Below are 16,242 nucleotides of genomic sequence, written 5' to 3' on the forward strand. Positions count from 1 at the left end.
AAACAGCCTTTTTTCTACCTTTCTAATCTTCTTAAACTTAATCTTCTCCATGATATCTAAAGTATAGCTACACTGACGTGCAAGCTTTTCTTCACACCCAGCACATTATCTGTTGACTCCATTATTTCTACTTTTTGTCTCCTTGTCTTGGATGCACTCTCCCTTCATTGATACCTCTCAGTCTCCCTGACTTCACTTAAAATTTTGATCAATTCCCTGTTTTCCATTCCAAGGAACTTTTTCTGTAATTACTTTAAAAAATACTTTATGTTTTATATGTATATTGCCATCTGCAAGTTGTATTACTCATCACACTATGAATTCCTTGAATGTAGGGATCATATTATTTTCTTTTTATGTATTTCCATCACTTAGTATAGTACCTGGGACTAAGTAGTAACTCAATTATTATTGACTGATTAATACTCAATCTGATCCAAGAGCTTAATAAATATCATACTCTCTCACATTCAGTTGAAACTAATTTCAGATTATAACTAGTGGTATTAAATAAGTAACATGGAATTCTGTTTTTTTTCTGTTTTTAGGCATATTGTACTTTGCCTGCATATTCATCTCAGTGCTAAAGTCATGGAGCATAGAAACAATGTCACTGAATTTATCCTGCTGGGTCTGTTCAATAATCAAGAGGTAAAGGAAGCCTGTTTTGTTTTCTTTTTGCTTTGCTATCTTGTGATCTTGCTGGGAAATCTCTTCATCCTGACCACCATAAGATTTAGTCAACTCAGTGAACAGCCCATGTACTTTTTCCTAAGTTACTTATCTTTCATGGATGTCTGTTTCACCTCCACGGTTGCTCCAAAACTAATTGTGGATTTATTGGCTCAAAGAGCAACCATCTCCTATGACAACTGCATGACCCAGATGTTCTATACCCACTTCTTTGGAGCCACAGAGATCTTCATCCTGGTGGCAATGGCCTATGATCGCTATGTTGCCATCTGTAAGCCACTACATTACATGGTCATCATGAGAAGACGAGTATGCCATCTTTTTGTGCTGGTCTCCTGCATAGTGGCATTCATTCATTCAATCATGCAAATATTGATTGTTGTGCAGCTGCCCTTCTGTGGCCCTAATAAAGTAGACCATTATTTCTGTGATGTGTTTGCTCTGCTAAAACTGGCCTGTACAGACACTTTCTTGATTGTTATTGTAATAATTGGTACATCAGGAATGCTGGCTCTTTTGACCTTTGTGGTCTTGGTCATTTCTTATGTCATCATACTGACCACCTTGAGGACTCAGTCTTCAAAGGGTCGGCACAAGGCCTTCTCTACCTGTGCATCACACATTACTGTAGTCCTCATGTTCTTTGTGCCCCTCATCTTCACATATGTGCCTACTGGCAATTCTTTCAGTGATGATAAGGTATTTGCCCTCTTTTACACCATCATTGCCCCCATGTTTAACCCTCTCATCTATTCCCTGAGAAACACAGACATGAAGAATGCTATGAGGAAAGTGTGGCTTCAAAAACTGTTTTCCAAAGGGAAATGAACTCTGGATTGTATACTCATATGCTGATATAATCGTAAACATAGAGCTATCATTAAAGGAAACAGACTTTCTGGCCACTCAGTGGTCTGAAGCAGAGGTATTTATGAGGTATAATCAACATGAAAAATTGTCATAGGTATTAAACTCAAAGAGTTTTGCCCTTCTAGTGTTGAACACTCAGTTAGACACTGAGTCAGAAAGGCATTTATGTTGGAAGACGGATGTTCTGTGTGTTAATGTGAGACCAACAAATGATTGTTTTCAATGTTTGAATTACTTCTTTTTCCTGCTATCTTTTAGAGGCAATATATTTTCAGAATTAGAAGGATTATCACTGGCTAGTTCTTCCAACCTTCTAAATTAAAAAAGAAATTTCATGTTACTGTGTACTCCAAGCTAATTTATCAGTCATCTCTGAGGATTTCCGCGGGAGAAAGCAAATAGCTTTCAGAATTAGCCATTGTTACTTAATTCTAATAGTTGGAAAGTTTTTCTAGCATTAAAATGAAAATTGTCTCTTTTCAATTTCTATTCACTGCTCCAAATTCAAACATCTGGGCATAAGCAGAATAACGTATTACCTTACCTACAGGACATACTATTAGACCTTTGATGATAGCATTCTTACCACTTCCTCCATAGTCATAATAATTACATAGCATGAATTTAAACATCTAGCCTAGCTCAACAACCACTTTTGACTTTAACCACTACCTTTAACATGCCTTGATTCCACTTTTCCTCATTTTGAAAGTTATTTTGAATTTGATTTACATATATATATATATGTATATATATATATACACACACATATATTTACTTATATGTGCTCTCCCTCTTACCAATGATCACTAATCACTGCATTCCTCAGTATTTTCCCCTGAGTTATAATCCCTGTATTAACTACAACCTTTTCCCTTCTCAATCTTGAAATTTTCATGAAACATTTCAAATCTTTTTCTATACTCTATATTTTAATAACATTCCTTTTTGTCCTATAACAAATAATATAACAGGAAACTACAATTTTGTATCATTTCCAACATCTGCCCCCTTACATATTATTCTTTAGTAGGTATTTAAAATTCTAAATTATCCTGTGTCCACTAAAAAGATTTTTTCCAGATTACAAATTGATACAATTTTCAATGATAATTTCCTAACGTTTTCCAGTCTATGTTGTCTTCCTACCTCCCACTTTTCCCTCTTCTCCAAGATGGCAGGTAATATCATATAAGGTGTACATATATTAGAATACATATTTCTATGTTCATCATGTTGTAAAAGACACATATTGTTTACACTAGAGAGAAAAAATCATGGAAGAAATTGAATGAAGAATGGCAGGATTTAATCTCCATGACTTGGTCAACTTTTTCTATACCAGTGGATAGCTTTTTTCACCCTGAGTTCCTTGGAATTATCCTATATCCTTGCCCTGCTGAGAATAGTTGTCATTATAAGTGATTTTTGTACTTTGTTTCTGTTACTATTTTATGGAGTGTGAATCAATGAGAAATTAATGTATTATTCTAAATTATTTTTATTAATAGTAGTAGCAATATTAGTCACTTCAGGTCAATATTCCTAAAATTCTAAGTAAAGATCAAGTTTGAATAATTAGTTTATTATTAGATAGAGTTTCACTCTCCCTTCATCCTCTCCCCTCCCAATTTCACACCTAAAACTTTAATTAGTGCTCTTTGCACAGGTGGAGGGCATTGTATTAGTGTTCTATAAATTGGGACTTCATCTGTATATCTTTGGGGGCACTACCTTTGCATCTCTGACTTGTGTAATGTGTCCGTCTTTGCACAATACGCAATAAAGATGCATATGTCTGCATCTTATAATGAAATCTGTGATTATTTGTGTTATTAAAGGGGTTCATCTCACTACATGAGGAAACCCCAGAATCTCGTTCCAGATACTGTGAACAAAGTTCTGATTCTACTCACTTCACTTTGCATTACTTCATATAAGTCTTTACAGGATTTACTTTTGGTGATCATCTTGTTTGTCATTCATTATAACACAGCTTATTCCATTACAATCAGTCATAATTGCTACTCCTGCTTTTTTTTTAAATTTATCTGAGTTGTAGTGGACTCTGACCTAGTCCTTTACCTCAATTCTGTGTGCTTCTCCCCACTTTAAATATGATTTTTAATTGCCAGTATGTAGTGAGTTTCTGGCTTTTAATCCATTATGCTATAATCTTTTATTTTATGAGTGAGTTCAATCCATTCACATGTATAATTGTTATTACTATGTGTTCCCTTACAATTTATTTCCTCCTGTTAATCGTTCTCTCCCTTTCAGCCTTTCCCTGTTCACAAGTATTTTTGATGCTGCTTACCACAACCCCAAGTTCACCCTCCCTTTTGTCCATTTTCCCTTTTATTTTCCCCACTTCCCTTCTTACTTACTTATAGAATAAGATGTGTTTCTATAGCTAAAAGAATGAGGATGTTGCTCCTGCTTTGTGATAATTCTGATGAGAATAAGGTCAATCATTGTCCACCAACCCCTATTTCCCCCTCCACTTTAATGATTTTTATGTGCCTCCTCCTGTGAGATAATTTACTCCCAGTTTTCTCTCCATTCAATTTCCTCCAACATATTCCACTTTCTTATCCCTTGATTGCTTTCTTTCTTTTTTTGTATATGACCACAACATATTCAACTTACCTTCTTTTTTTATGTTATCTCCTACTCACATTCTAATAGTGACAAAGTTCTTAAGTATCTTCTATACATTCATGATTCCAAATAATTTAGGCACATTTAGTACTTCAATTTTCATAGATATCTTAATTATCACCTTTATATTACACATTCTGTAAAGATTAAAATTTAGGGGAGATGGGGAGACTGAGGCAGGTAGAAATTAGTTACTCTCTGCAAGGAGTACTATATTTTTTAGAGGTTTATTAAAGGTTAAAGATTAAGAATATACAAGTAAGAAACATGTGCCTAGGCCAGAGGCCTAGACAAAATAACCTCACATCATGGAAGAGACGCCTCTGCTCCAAAAACGGAAGTCCAAAAAGGCCGAGCCCTTCAAAAGCCTTTGCTTAAATATCTTCTCGATCTCGGCCCAGGTGAGATTACAAGGCATTCTGGGGAAGTGGAGCAAAGGCTCATGGGGATTGTAGTCCTGTATTCGAGTCTATTTTTTACAATTCTTATATATAGCCTCATTGCAACAAAGCAATCCTTATGAACTTGTTTAATACATAACCATCACAATCACTATAGCACTGACTTAAAAACATTTTATCAAGACTTCCAGTCAAGATGGCAACTTAGAAGCAGCAAAAGTTCAGACCTCTGAAAACCCTTCCTTACAGATCACAAACTGAATCTTCTAGGGCACTGATATTCAAACTTAACAACAGGACAGAGGCAGGGAACCCTCCTTCTAGACTCAAATCAAAAAGTACTCCACCCAATACCCAGAATCCTAGAACACTCAGGTCTAAGAGGAAGGCAGAAGGAAGGTCACATGAATTTTAATGACAGAATATGACTCATCCCTACAGACAACTACAATGAAAGTATGTTCATTTTCTCTAAATTTACTTGACACCAAATTAGTAATTCTAGTCAAATGCAGAAGATGTAAATATTAGAGATATTATTGATGAAGAGGTAAAAATATTAGCCATAAATGAAATAATCATGAAATTAGAATAAATAATTTTTCTAATCAAACATAATTAAAGTTAATATGAGCATACTTGGCAGAGATAAGACCACCTTATTTCCAAAGAAACTTACATTTCTTATTGAATGATAATAATAACATATATCATGAAATGAAATCATTATAAAAAGCAACCACATTTAGAACAAAATAGAAAATCAGATATTTGGTGGTTCATCCACTTATAAATCTTAAGTTATAAACAAATTGCACCTAAAATAATTCAATAATTGAAATAAAATGTAGTTTCCAAGGACAGAATCAATATCTTAAATAGTTTTAGAAAGAAAAAAAAATTAGGTTATCTGATAGAAGAGAGTAAGCCAGAAAGGCAATAGTTATCCAGACTGTATTATATAGCAGTTCTATATAGGAACCCCATCTACTCATGTACACTGTTATATCATTTTGCTGAGAGGGCAGTCTGAAGATTGAGGTAAATTGAGTCATATTCAGTTAGATAGAGATTGTTGTTGTTCAGTCATTTTTCAGTCACATCTGACTCTTCATGACACCATCTTGGGTTTCCTTGGGCAAGGTAATCAAATGCTTTTCCATATTCCTCTTCAGCTTATTTTATAGATGAGGAGATCGGGGCAAACTGTGTTACGTGTCATGGTTAGATGATTTAGGGTTGCAAAAATGTCGAAAGTGCGTAGGCCAGATTTGAACTAAGGAAGATGAGCCTGAGGCAAACAAGTTTAAGTGATACAGTTAAGTGACTGAGTCACAAAACTAGTAACTGTCTGAGGTAAAATTAGAACTCAAGAATATTAGTCTTCCTGACTCCATGGCACTACTACCTAGTACCAGAATGAGATGAAAATATGAGCTTGGTGTGGATTTATCATGAATTAATGTGTGTGGTAATTCAAAACATAATGCTTGGTGAATCTCAGGAGATAAGAAGTGCCTTGTTGCCATCTCTGCCACTCAAATAGAAAATTACTAGGACTAAGAAATATGGAAGGTGAACAACTTTTAATCATCAAGAATTGCTATAAGACAATGTAGTAAGTTTTACAGAACAGTATAATCATTTTTCCCCACAAAAGGAAGATTTAAAATGCTATACAGGTTTTCACAGTGCATGTAAGGATTAGATTACAGTAGAAACAATATATAAGCTTTTTGAATCAATACACATATTTAATTCAGTATCATCAATCTACCCCTGAATCTAAATTTTTTGATACTTAAAAACATATCATGATTCACAGAGTATATGGAGATTAAAGCATTACCCAAAGAGGACAACAATGAGTCTCTTTTCCTAGTACTTTTACCTTCAGAAAGTCAATTGTCATTTTGGGGACACAATAAAAAGGAAAAAAAATAGTAATAGAATACTAAGTTGCACAGTTTATGGGATTCTGGACAAGTGTAAGATTTAAAATTATTTTTGACTTAATATGAGAGTTATAAAAGTGAGATTGTGGTTGCCATTTATAAAAATATTAGCACGTAAATCAAAAATGACTGCTATCAGCTTTTATTTACAACAAGGTAGAGATATTGAAAGTAGGAAATTTAGGAAGGAGAAAGTCTTGTCTAGCCTATCAGCCTAAGTGCTGATCTGGTGAAGTCTGACTCAGTCCCCAGCAAGGGCTCCCTCAAGTCCTGATTTCCACTTGGAAGTCCTAGTAGCATCTTCAGCCAGAAATCCACCAATGCAATCCTTTTCCTTCAGTCTAAGTCACTCTCCAGCATAGAAAGCTACAAGGACAAGTCTAGGACAACATGACTGCTTCCAAGAGTCTTCCTTCAACCTCTCTCACCAGTACAGAATGAATCTGTTCACTTAAAAAAAATTGTACACAGGGGTCTTAATTTCCCAGCATTCTTTACTCTTTCTGAGGTTCTCTTGTCTTGCATCTGTGTGTTGTGTCCCAGTGTGGGTTTGTTTGTAATTTGCTGAAACCCAAGCTACAGAAGGGGGGCTTTGGGGCTTTGGCTTTGGTGCCAGTGTGTCAGGCTTCTAGGTCTCTGGTTCTTTGTTTTGCTCACTTGGCTGAAGGAACTCCTTTCTCTCTCACTTTGCTGTTATTAAATCCTATACATTTAAATATTTGGAGTATTCATTCATTTTTAGTCTTACATATTGAAAAAGAATCTCCCTTCAGCTCAGCTTACCAAAACAGAGTAAATGAATGAAGGCTTGGGCAGGCCTTTTTAAAACAGTTTTTTCAGTGTCACTAACTGTTGCTCCCCCACTTCACCGGAACCAATGACAGCCTCCTAATTTGTCTAGCACTTCACAGGAGAGGCCAATGGTCATGGAGGTGTGAGATTTCTCCAGTAAGTGGCTCATGAACTCTCTTACTTATTGGTTAGCTAGGTGCTAAACAGGACTACTTTAAGTTCTTGATTTGATTAAATTAAAGGTCACTGATGGATTTCATTAAAAATAAACTCAGAGAGTCTACTTCTCTCTTCACACAAGGTGTTTGGAATACCTAAGTTAAAATCTGGCCCCAAATATTTATTACTTGAATGACCCTCATGAATTCATTTTTCCTTATTCTGACATTCTTTATTTGTGAATTTGTGGTAGAAACAGCACCCAACTCTCATGGTTGTTGTAAAGATAAAAAGGAGATGATATTTGTAAAACACTGTTCAAACTTTAAAGTATTATATAAATACTTGCTATTGTTAGGAAATGACAAAAGTACCTAGTTACATCACGATGTCTACCCTATATCACAGCAAATAGATTTAAGGAAATAATTAATTTTCATTTTTGTCATTTGATGTAAAATTGAACAATTCGTTAGCCAGAATGACTTCAAATATATCACTGAAATTGCAAGTTTTTGAAAAAATATATATATATTATTAAGAAATTGTCATTTTGAAAATTAACAAAGCAAAACTAATGAACAAACTTTTCTTTGATTAAAGCTCCTCTCTTTATGAAGTCTTTTACATTTTAAATTATCTCCTCCTCATTGAGAGATACAAAAATCAAATTTCAGATATTGTATCATATTATTATTACTTTAGCAAAATTTAATTCACAAAATATTCTCAATTTAATAGTTAAATTTTACCCATGATTATATTGCTAATAATTTCATCATTGCATTGTGAGCTCTTTTTAAGTCTTTGAAGCTTATTATTCATAAAATTAATAAAATTATTATTAATAAATTAATAAGAAATAAATAAGAAAATCTGCATATTTTAAGAAATAAATTTTAATATGCATTAATATCTGTGGTTTATTATAGATTATATAAATATTTAACTATCAACTAATTTCCACCCCCAATGCAGGTGGGTAAACCTATACAAAGCATGGCAAACCAAAGAGTTCAGGACAAACCAAACCACAACCATTAGCACTTTAACCTCCTCCCTTCCAACTCTTATAGACCCGGGCCATGTAATGAGGAAAGGAAAAGAAGTGGATGCAAACAGGTAAGAGAAAGGACTTTGTACAAAGATCAGTTGCTGGATTTACTGCATGCTGCAGACCTATATAGGCTCTGTTGTAGAAGGCGGGGAACATAGAAAAGGGGACACAGAGATCAGCCAGGGGCTTTTTGGTTTCCTGTTTCTGGAAGAGTCTAAAGATACTACTTCCTGCTGCTTGCAATCTGTGTGAACCCAATGGGAGTTTGTTACCTATCCCTTGGAATCCCAAGCTAGCTATCTTGGTGTCCTGTTGAATACATCTTGTCTATTTTGTCATCTACTCATGTTCCTGTGTCCGGAGAGAGCATTCCTGACTGCTTGAAGATTTCTGCCAGCAAGCCAGTAAACTGACTGTGGGGGAAGGCCTGACTCCATTTTGGACCCAACTTGACTAGGATTGGACCCTCCCATAAAGGATTCAATTTATCTACTCTGACGAACTAAAAATATCTAACCAAATGTTATCTGGGAGGATTATTAAGTCATATAGTTAGATAGCTGGATAGTTCTAGTCAGATAGAGTAGTAAACTAGGCAGCTGGAAGAAATGAAGGCAAACCTTTTCAGGGGTCTTATAAAGGGGGAAGGTTTAGCTAGAATTTCTTAGATTAAGGATTCCTATTTCCTAAATCTCCAGTCCTGCTTCAGTGAACAAAAAATAAACCCTGTCTTTGGTTTTTTAAACCTGGTCTAAGAGTCAGATCAGTGTTCTGGGCCTGTGAAAGGCATGTAGGGTCTATCCTCACTGTGGGGTATCATGTAACCATCAACCATTGACATTTCACTTCTACAACCTACCATCAAAACTATCTACCATATTTTAGCGATGATCCTGCTCCCACTCCCATCATTGTTTTCACTAGTAGTTCTCAAACTAGGCCATATTATAATGACAACAAATAATATTTCTGCTTTACTCATAAGCTTTTTTAGAATAATCTATATTGTTTCCTCATTATACATAAAGAGAGCTCTTTGAAAATGGAATTATTATATTCAATTAAAGACAAAATAGCCAGTTTAGGGTGCCTAAGGAGTGGATTGTGTATTTTTCAGACTTGATTGTCTGATTTCAAATTCAGTCCTGTTGTTTCTGGGAACTTGGTAACAGATTACAAATCAATCCAGTCATTATCTATATTTTCATTTTATTACCACCCTGTGAAAATCAGTAAGTTGGCTATCTGAAAATATCTTCACTACTTTACAGCTCTGAATGTTTGTCATATCACAAATTCTTTCACCATCCATACATCTGACAGGTAAACTATTTTGTGCTACCCTATGTGAGATTAAAAATGAATAAATACTTCAAGTATTTGTTATATAGGATTTAATGAAAAATAATAAAGCTTTTAGTTTAGCCAAGTGAGCACAGCACAATTCTAAAGATCCACACCTGTAGCACTTTACCAAAGCACAAACTCAAAAGAGCCTCACAATGTGGGTCTCAGTCAAATTTATCTCCTAAGCCTCCCTAAGTAAAATGAGGACTTAACTTAAAAGGATGCTGGGTAAATGTAGTTCAAGGGTAGCAAATTTCTATTTGCACACCTATTTTTCTTATGATATTACCTTTTATTTTAAAACCATGCATGAGGGGGTGGGCAGAGTCAAGATAGTGGTTTAGAACCAGCAAAAGTTGATTACTATATGAATACCCTTCCACAACAATAAAAAACAGCACTTCAAGGGGAACAGAAAACCAAATCCAACAATACAGAGCTGCAGGATCTTCCAACTCAATTCAACTTACAAGGTATGCAGGGAAGATCTAATTCTCTGGTATGAGGAAAAGAAAGATGGAAGGTCCCAATGCCCCTCCCTCCTATACTGTGCTGAGACTTGGGCTGATGGTTGCAGCATGGGCTACAACCAGGCCAGAGTACCTCACTATCACAACCATGTGAAGCTCAGGACTCTTACCACAGCTGGCAAGGAAGCAACTGAATGAGAGGAGGAGAGGAGAGGGCAGGGAGATCACAGCCTTCAGCCTCCACACCTAAAATTTAGGCCTCTGGCACAGGAAGTTTTTGCCCCAGGGCACATTCAGCTCTGCAGATCTGCTCAACTGGCCTAAAACATAGAGTAACAGAGCAGAGCAGAAGCCTCTGGAATGCAGAAAAGTTCAAAATCACAGAGCCAGTGAACAAACAAAGAAGCAAGTATACAAGGGAAGAATATGAGTAAACAATAGAAGAAAAAAAAGAAACTACACTTGGAAACTACCATTTAGAAAAACAACAAAGAACAGAGGGAACAAAGGCTGACCATCGAATATTAAGCAAAACCTCAGAATCTCCAGTGAACTGGATTCAGGATTTGGAAGACCTCAAAAAGAATTTAAAAAATCAAAACCATGCATCCATTTTGATTTCATCTTGGTATATGGTGTGAGATTGGTCTATGCCTAATTTCTGCCATACTGTTTTTCATCTTTCTAAGCAGTCCAACGTGTCCAAAAGTGAGTTCTTCTAAAAATTTGGATCATATGGTTTTTCAAACACTGGTTTACTAGGGTCATTTACTATTGCTTCAGAACTAGATGGTTGTTATTATTGCTTCTTCAAAATGCAGTTTGAGATCCAGTATAGCTAAACCACCTTCCTTCATACCCTTTTTCAATATTTCCCTTGATATGTGTGGTCTTTTGTTCTTCCAGATGAATTTTATTATTATTTTTACTAGCTCTATGAAATATTTTTTAGTTTGATTCATATGGCACAGAGAAGGAAACTAATTCAAGTATATTTGTCATTTTATCATGCTTCAGTCATGAGAAACATTTATTTTTCCCTATTTTAGATTTGATTTAATTTATTTAAAAATGCTTTGTAATTATAGTCACTAGGTTTGACTTGGCAGTGATGACATCCTTTTTAGATAATCTCCTGGTGTACTTTTTCCTAGAGTGATGAATCTAAAAACATGAAAGATAATGATCGAATTAACAATGAATTAGTCACCTCTTTCCCAGGGCTTAAATTCTAGAGGGCAATCACATCTGAACAACTGAAGACCATTTCTACCACCTTAATATCTGCTATTGCACCTTTCTCAAGCCTCTGTGAAGCCTAATAACCTTCTTGTTATCTCTCCTATGTTCCTAAAATACTATGTAATCCCTCTTTTTTCTTTATTAAATTTGGTACCCAACTCCTGTTTGGTGCTGAAGTGGAATTCAGAATGCAATCTTTCTAACTGTGATTAAAGACCCTTTAATAGAAGTAATGTGGTAGCTGTCTTTTTTTAGATTGACAAATTCCAGTGGCAAAACAAAGGTCAGGGTGATGGATGAAAGTCTGGGATGTAGTTAGTGACCTTGTCACCTCCATATCTGACCATGTTCTATGCTATCAACTGTACCTGCTTCAACTGCCTTCATGTCTTTGGGAACAAAATATTCTCATTCACCTGTCACTGGGAGAAGCCACTCCTGGTGGTGATATAATCCTCCTAACCTATGGTAACTCTCAGTCTGTTCTAACCTATATTGCAAAAGGATTTTTTACTGTAGTATTGTTGCTGGCCATTATACATCTTCGTTGTGCCACATATGACAGTAGAGTGAGAGGATGACACAAAAATTGGATGTTTTTCTTCAGATTTTTTTAGGTTATTCATCACACATCTGGGATTTTCTTGGTAAAAAAAATCTGGAAGTTTGCCACTTCCTTTTCTAGCACATTTTACAAATTAGGAAATTGAGGCAAACAGGATTAATCAATTTGCCCAAAGTCATACAGCTTGAAAGTGTCTCCAGCCATATTTGGAAGGTGGATGAGCAACCTTGAAAAAAATTTAGCAAACTAACATCAGAGGTATTTATCCTCTTTGAATATCCCCAAGGACTGAGTCAGATTAGATGGAATTAGCGACCTAAACATTATGTGAGGAGACTTCTTCAAATGGAAATTCTAGGGAGGAACATGCCAGTCAGAGGAGGCTGCATGGGTGCTGTCTTTGCCAATTTGAGAAAGTACAAATGAAAAGGTGCCGTGTTTTGCAGGGATTTAATCAAATTATAGGCAGATGCTTTATTTAATCTGAATATACTATTTTAACTATTTTGCTAAAAATTTATTCAATAAAGTTTGCATCAATTATAGTTGAAGATGTGGTTTGTATGATGTTCAATGCCTAAGAAGAGGAATATTTGTTAGTAAATAAACATGCAGTCAATATGTTCCTGGCCCAGTGTAAAGACTCAGGTTACCCCATAGTCCCACCAAAGGTTGTGTTACTAGTCCAACTTCCAGGACAAATTCAAAAACCAACCTCTCTTCAAGCCCCTTAACAAATGGAGTATAAAAATTGCTGGAAGTGAGCTAGCCCACAATTTCACCGTAGGAAAAAAAAAAACAGTTATGCTGCCTGGGCTGTCAAGTTCTCCAAGCAGAAAAGAGAAGGAGCAGAGAATACTGAAAAGGAATGTATTCCAGCATTTATTAAGTTATATTTTTTAATTTTCAAAAATTATTCATTTAATATTAGAGTTAACCATTTACTCAGTTTGATAGAATTCAATTTTAAATCACTATGCAAGCATGAATTATATGCCACTGATCTTAAACAAGCCAGCCAGGAAATGCCTTGGGGATTAGTCCTACAAGTATTCTGGTGACTATAAATGCCTCTCTTTAATCTATTCAGTACAATTTTCCACGTGATCTCAAAGTTAGTGTATTTAGAGGAGTGAAATATGCTACTATATAACATAGAATTTGACTAATGAAAAGAACTATATTGCTTAATAACACTGGATGATAGAACTAGGAGTAGCATTAGGAAACAGGATGTCCAAGTTGGCAAGGACCAAAGAACAGTGGGTTTTCCTGAAAGACTACTAAATGCAGAATATCTGAGTTAGAAGCAGTCTGTTAAAAGATCTTAATTGTACACAGAATAAGGAATAAGAAATGGTATGACTTTGGACTTGGGGAAAAGTTAACGAGAATCAATTTGTTTCATAGAGTCATCCAAAATATATATTTTTGCAATTTTATCAATATACTATTTAGTGTTGAATATCTCAGAATATGAGGTTAGACACTAACTCTATATGAGATTTTCATTTCGAGTATTTCTTTTTCATGTCAATATCTGAAGATAAGCTGAGATTTTTAGTTATTTTTATTTTTCCTCTGTCCTTGTTAATATGGTTAATCTTTGATAATTTATTTATTAATTGTATTTAAATTCTATCTAAAAAAACTTTCTATCTCTTATCTCACTTGAGGTTCCTTCATAGCACTGATGGAAGATCTTACTTCAGGACCAACTTTCTCCATTTCACATGTGAAGAAACCAAATGTCAAAGAAGCTATTTAGTTTGCAGAAGAAGACAGAATTGAAAAGTGGCAGAGGAATGACATGATCCTATTTTTCTGTTCTATGCATTTTTGAAAACTTGCTTATGGTGTATGATGGAGAAACCAAGAAGTTATTTCTAGAAGTAGAGTGGAGAAGGGACACTGACAATATGTAAGTTTCTGGCATAAAATAATATTTTCTCTCTATCCCTTTCAATAAATGCTGAGTTCTTGATGTAATTGTTTTATAATATATTATTGAAATACAGATAAATAAAGCAATATGGACAAAGTTATATAGTTAGTCCAAGTAAGAAAAAGGCTGAGGAGGAAAAAAAAATCAGAGATTCAAAACCAGAGAACTTATGATATTGGTCACTCTTAACCAATTCATTCTTACACATAATGAGAGATGATAAAAATGAACTACAGAGCAACAAAATTTAGAGTTGGAAAGGATAATAGAGGCCATCTAATCTAATATATTTTCAGTAGAGAAAACTGACCCCCTGAAAGGTAAAATGCTAGAATTGATAACTAATTTTTATTAGCTCCAAGGCAGAAAAACAGCACAGACTAGGCAATTGGATTTAAGTGACTTGCTCAAGTTAACACAGGCATTTAATATCTGAGGTCAAATTTGAACCCATGACTTCCTGCCTCCAGTCCTGGCTCTCTACTTACTAAGCCACATAGCTACCCTAGTTAAATGACTTCTGAAAAATAACAGGAAAGGCTGAGGCAAAATTTAAATTCCTATTCTCTGAAACCTGAAAGAATATACTTTCTTTATTACCATATTGACTCTGTAAGTGGAAATTAGACAATGACATTTTTCAGACAATGTGATCACCATATTTTATAACATGGTGTAGAATTACAAATTCATATGAAACCTAAATAATTGAAGAGAAGAGTATAGCCAGTTGATGGTAGAATTTTTGATTCTCTCGAAAAATGGTATTTCTATAATATTTTTTAAAGTGAACTATCAACAGAGCTTCTGTAAGAATATTGCTTAGATATGAGGGGTGTTGGGGAATGCAGAGATTAATTCATCAAGATATTCAGTTCATTTCCCTGAGGGTCATTTGAGAGGATGGTCAAACTGATACAAATTCTTTTCTACCATTTTATGATGCCTTTATAGTCAATATTTCCCTTAGAAGCTTGTCTTGTGCTAAAAACTAGTTTTCCTTCCAAGGTCTGGGGGGTGGGTTGGGGAGGGTTGCTATTAGAATTATGACAGTGAAAGAGAGATGGCCTTATAGTAATGAATCCCTCTTCCACTAAATCAGTCACATTCATTTTGATGAATTAGAATTTAAATTCAAGACTCCATAAGGATGATTACATTGATATTATAGACATTATGGATTACAGTGTTTCACAGTGCCAAGTGTGCCATCACATTGGACATTATATCTTTGATGTCCAATATTGGGCCTCCAAATAATGAACCAATGCATTCCTATGTTTAAACTAAGGAGGGGGAATCTCATTTTAAGTTCCTTTATAAGTAATATGAAGTAGAGTACTTTGATGGACATAACATTTGATTTGAGGGAAAGAATTATTAATGGTTACTTGTTATTTTAGCTGTTAATTCTTATTTTCTATGTGCTAGTTTGTTCATCTATAAATGGGAATGATTTTTACATGTTCTTTCTCACAAGGTAGTAGAAAGGAAAAACACTTTTAATTTATAAGTATTATATAAATGAAATATATTATGATACTAAAGAAATAGAAGTATAAAGACATGAGAAGTTATCATGCAGGGTAACAACACTTTTATTCACTTGTGGAGAATGAAGTAATCTTAATCAGATTTAATAGATTATATTTTTTTTCAAGGTGCCCACTCTCTCATCAATGGAAGTACTCTATCCAGCAATGTATATTAAGTCCCATTCATACCTTCTTATTTTGTGCTGCAGGTTTCAATACTGTCCCATAACCTTCAGAAGTATATACTTAATGTACAGGAGAGCTTCCTCTAAAATTTTACCATTTTTATGTTAGTGTCCAAATTAAAGTGTTCCTCTGTTTTTCTCCTTTCTTCCTCTTTGAAACTCAAATCTCTAATTTTTCATTTCAGAAAGGATTATATATTTCCCTTTTAATCATCTATAATTGATTCTTCATTGATCATGGTATGCCATTATGTATAGATATTTATTATCCCTGAACAAATATTACTTCTAAAGATTTGAGATTTGCATTTAAGGGAGGAGCATAAAATCATTGAAAGCTCTGTGAAATTTCTCAAGCCCAAACC

General features: G+C 34.7%; 1 protein-coding gene across 1 annotated transcript; it reads left to right on the top strand.

The window, feature by feature from the left end:
• Window positions 1-574: 574 nt before the first annotated feature.
• LOC100020689 (olfactory receptor 4P4-like) lies at window positions 575-2,044 on the top strand. Its single transcript, XM_001373060.3, has one exon. The coding sequence runs from the start codon at window positions 592-594 to the stop codon at window positions 1,519-1,521; it is 930 nt and encodes a 309-aa protein (XP_001373097.2). The 5' UTR covers window positions 575-591; the 3' UTR covers window positions 1,522-2,044.
• The last annotated feature ends 14,198 nt before the right edge of the window (window positions 2,045-16,242 follow it).

Source organism: Monodelphis domestica, chromosome 6, assembly GCF_027887165.1.
Source record: "Monodelphis domestica isolate mMonDom1 chromosome 6, mMonDom1.pri, whole genome shotgun sequence".
Classification (NCBI taxonomy): domain Eukaryota; kingdom Metazoa; phylum Chordata; class Mammalia; order Didelphimorphia; family Didelphidae; genus Monodelphis; species Monodelphis domestica.

What these genes read in the sequence shown, in the direction of transcription:
- LOC100020689 (XM_001373060.3), top strand. Translation starts at nt 592, where the DNA reads ATGGAGCATAGAAACAATGTCACTGAATTTATCCTGCTGGGTCTGTTC.